The following is a 1,418-nucleotide window of genomic DNA, read 5'->3' as shown; positions in this document are numbered from 1 at the left end:
CCCGTCTCAACACCTCACATTCTCCTACGGCTGAATCAGGCCCTGGTGTCTTCCCACCTAGGCAGACGACACAACTTTTCTATAGAATTCCCTCTTCCTGCCATCCCCTTGCTCTCCCTTCTAGGGTCCCGTCCCAGAGCCAGCAAAAGCACTTTCTTTCTGTTCCATCTTTGGCTCCAGTTATTTCTTGTGTTTTGACCCCAGGGCAACCTCGAAAAAAATGGACTTCTGCCTTCCACCCTTGCCCTCACACCTGAGGCTGAGTCTTCCCCATCAGAGCCCCTGAGGATCTCAAAGCTCATTTCCATCTGGTTGTCAGTCAGTTCCTCAGGGATGGTCCTCATCATCTCGGGGCCCGGCTCCTCACAATGTCCTGATGCCACCTTCTTGACCCTCCGGCTTCTGCCACTGAGGCCGGGGGCACTGCCTGACGTGGCCACTGAGTTAGTCTTCACACTCGGGCCCTTCCTGGCCCGGCCCCGGCCCCGGGAAGTAGTGCCCTGTCTCTTGGACCCCTCTGCAAGCTGTGCTTCAACTGAGACAAGGTCTTCCAAGTCACTGTCATCACTGAAGTTCACCTAGAATGGTGGGAAAAGGAAAAGGGCCAGGGGGCCTTCAGTGACAAGACATGGTCTGCCAGGAGGTGGCGCTGTGGAGGCGCCATCACCGAGGCCCTTGAAAAAGATTTAAGAATTAACCTCCTGCATAATCGGCCATACTCAATCAGGGGCAGTAACTCTGATGTGGAAGGAGGCAGAGGGAGAAGGACCAGAAGATCCAGAGGAAGGATGCAAAGGGAAAGGAACAGGCTAGAACTAAGAAAAGTCTCTTCCGTCTGAAACAAATGTGGTCTTGAACTAGGTCTCGTTATGGAAGATATAAGGGGTCCTGTGATACGTAACAGGAGAGCTACAGACAGTTCCCACCCGGCCCTGGGAAGCTATTCTGTAGAAACACCTGCCCTGCAGAACTTTTCTCCAGGACCACCCTCACCCAACACCAGTACCACCTAGCTATAGTCCCACCTCACCTTGAGGCGTGTCTGGATCCTCCGTTGTACCCTGGGGGCCTTGGGAACCTCAGGCTTGGTCTTTGTAAGGAAGACTTCCTCAAATACGGTGAAGGGTACCCCAGGGCCGGCCTGCCTGACCCGGCCTGGGGGCTTAGGTGTACAGGGTGGTCCTTCACCTTCCAGACCTTTCAGACAGGTATGTGAGAGGGACAGGGTAGCAGAGCCCACTTGCTGGCGTCCTCGTCTGGACTGTCCTGACTGTTTTTGGTTCCGAGGCTTAGAGGGTTCTGAGCCTGTGGGGTTCTTTATTGATGGCGGCTGCCAGCCCCAGGAGCTTGCAAAAAGTTGGGCAGTGCAGCAGCTGAGGCTGGTCAGCTTTGCAAGGGCCCCGACCAAGAGGAGGGCG

General features: G+C 55.3%; 1 protein-coding gene across 1 annotated transcript in view; it reads right to left on the bottom strand.

Moving 5' to 3' along the window:
- The window catches only part of ESPL1 (extra spindle pole bodies homolog 1 (S. cerevisiae)), a 22,251-nt gene that overhangs the window by 6,383 nt on the left and 14,450 nt on the right, over nucleotides 1-1,418 (bottom strand). Inside the window, exons 19-21 of the mRNA XM_010857918.1 lie at nucleotides 1,031-1,401; nucleotides 254-578; nucleotides 12-57 (exon numbers count right to left, since the gene is read on the bottom strand). Coding sequence (XP_010856220.1) covers nucleotides 12-57; nucleotides 254-578; nucleotides 1,031-1,401 — 742 coding nt within the window. The remainder of the gene's footprint in view (nucleotides 1-11; nucleotides 58-253; nucleotides 579-1,030; nucleotides 1,402-1,418) is intronic.

Source organism: Bison bison, unplaced genomic scaffold (genome assembly GCF_000754665.1).
Source record: "Bison bison bison isolate TAMUID 2011002044 unplaced genomic scaffold, Bison_UMD1.0 scf7180017864383, whole genome shotgun sequence".
Lineage (NCBI taxonomy): Eukaryota > Metazoa > Chordata > Mammalia > Artiodactyla > Bovidae > Bison > Bison bison.
Note: the sequence above shows the minus strand (reverse complement) of the source record. Positions and strands in the feature narration are given on the sequence as shown.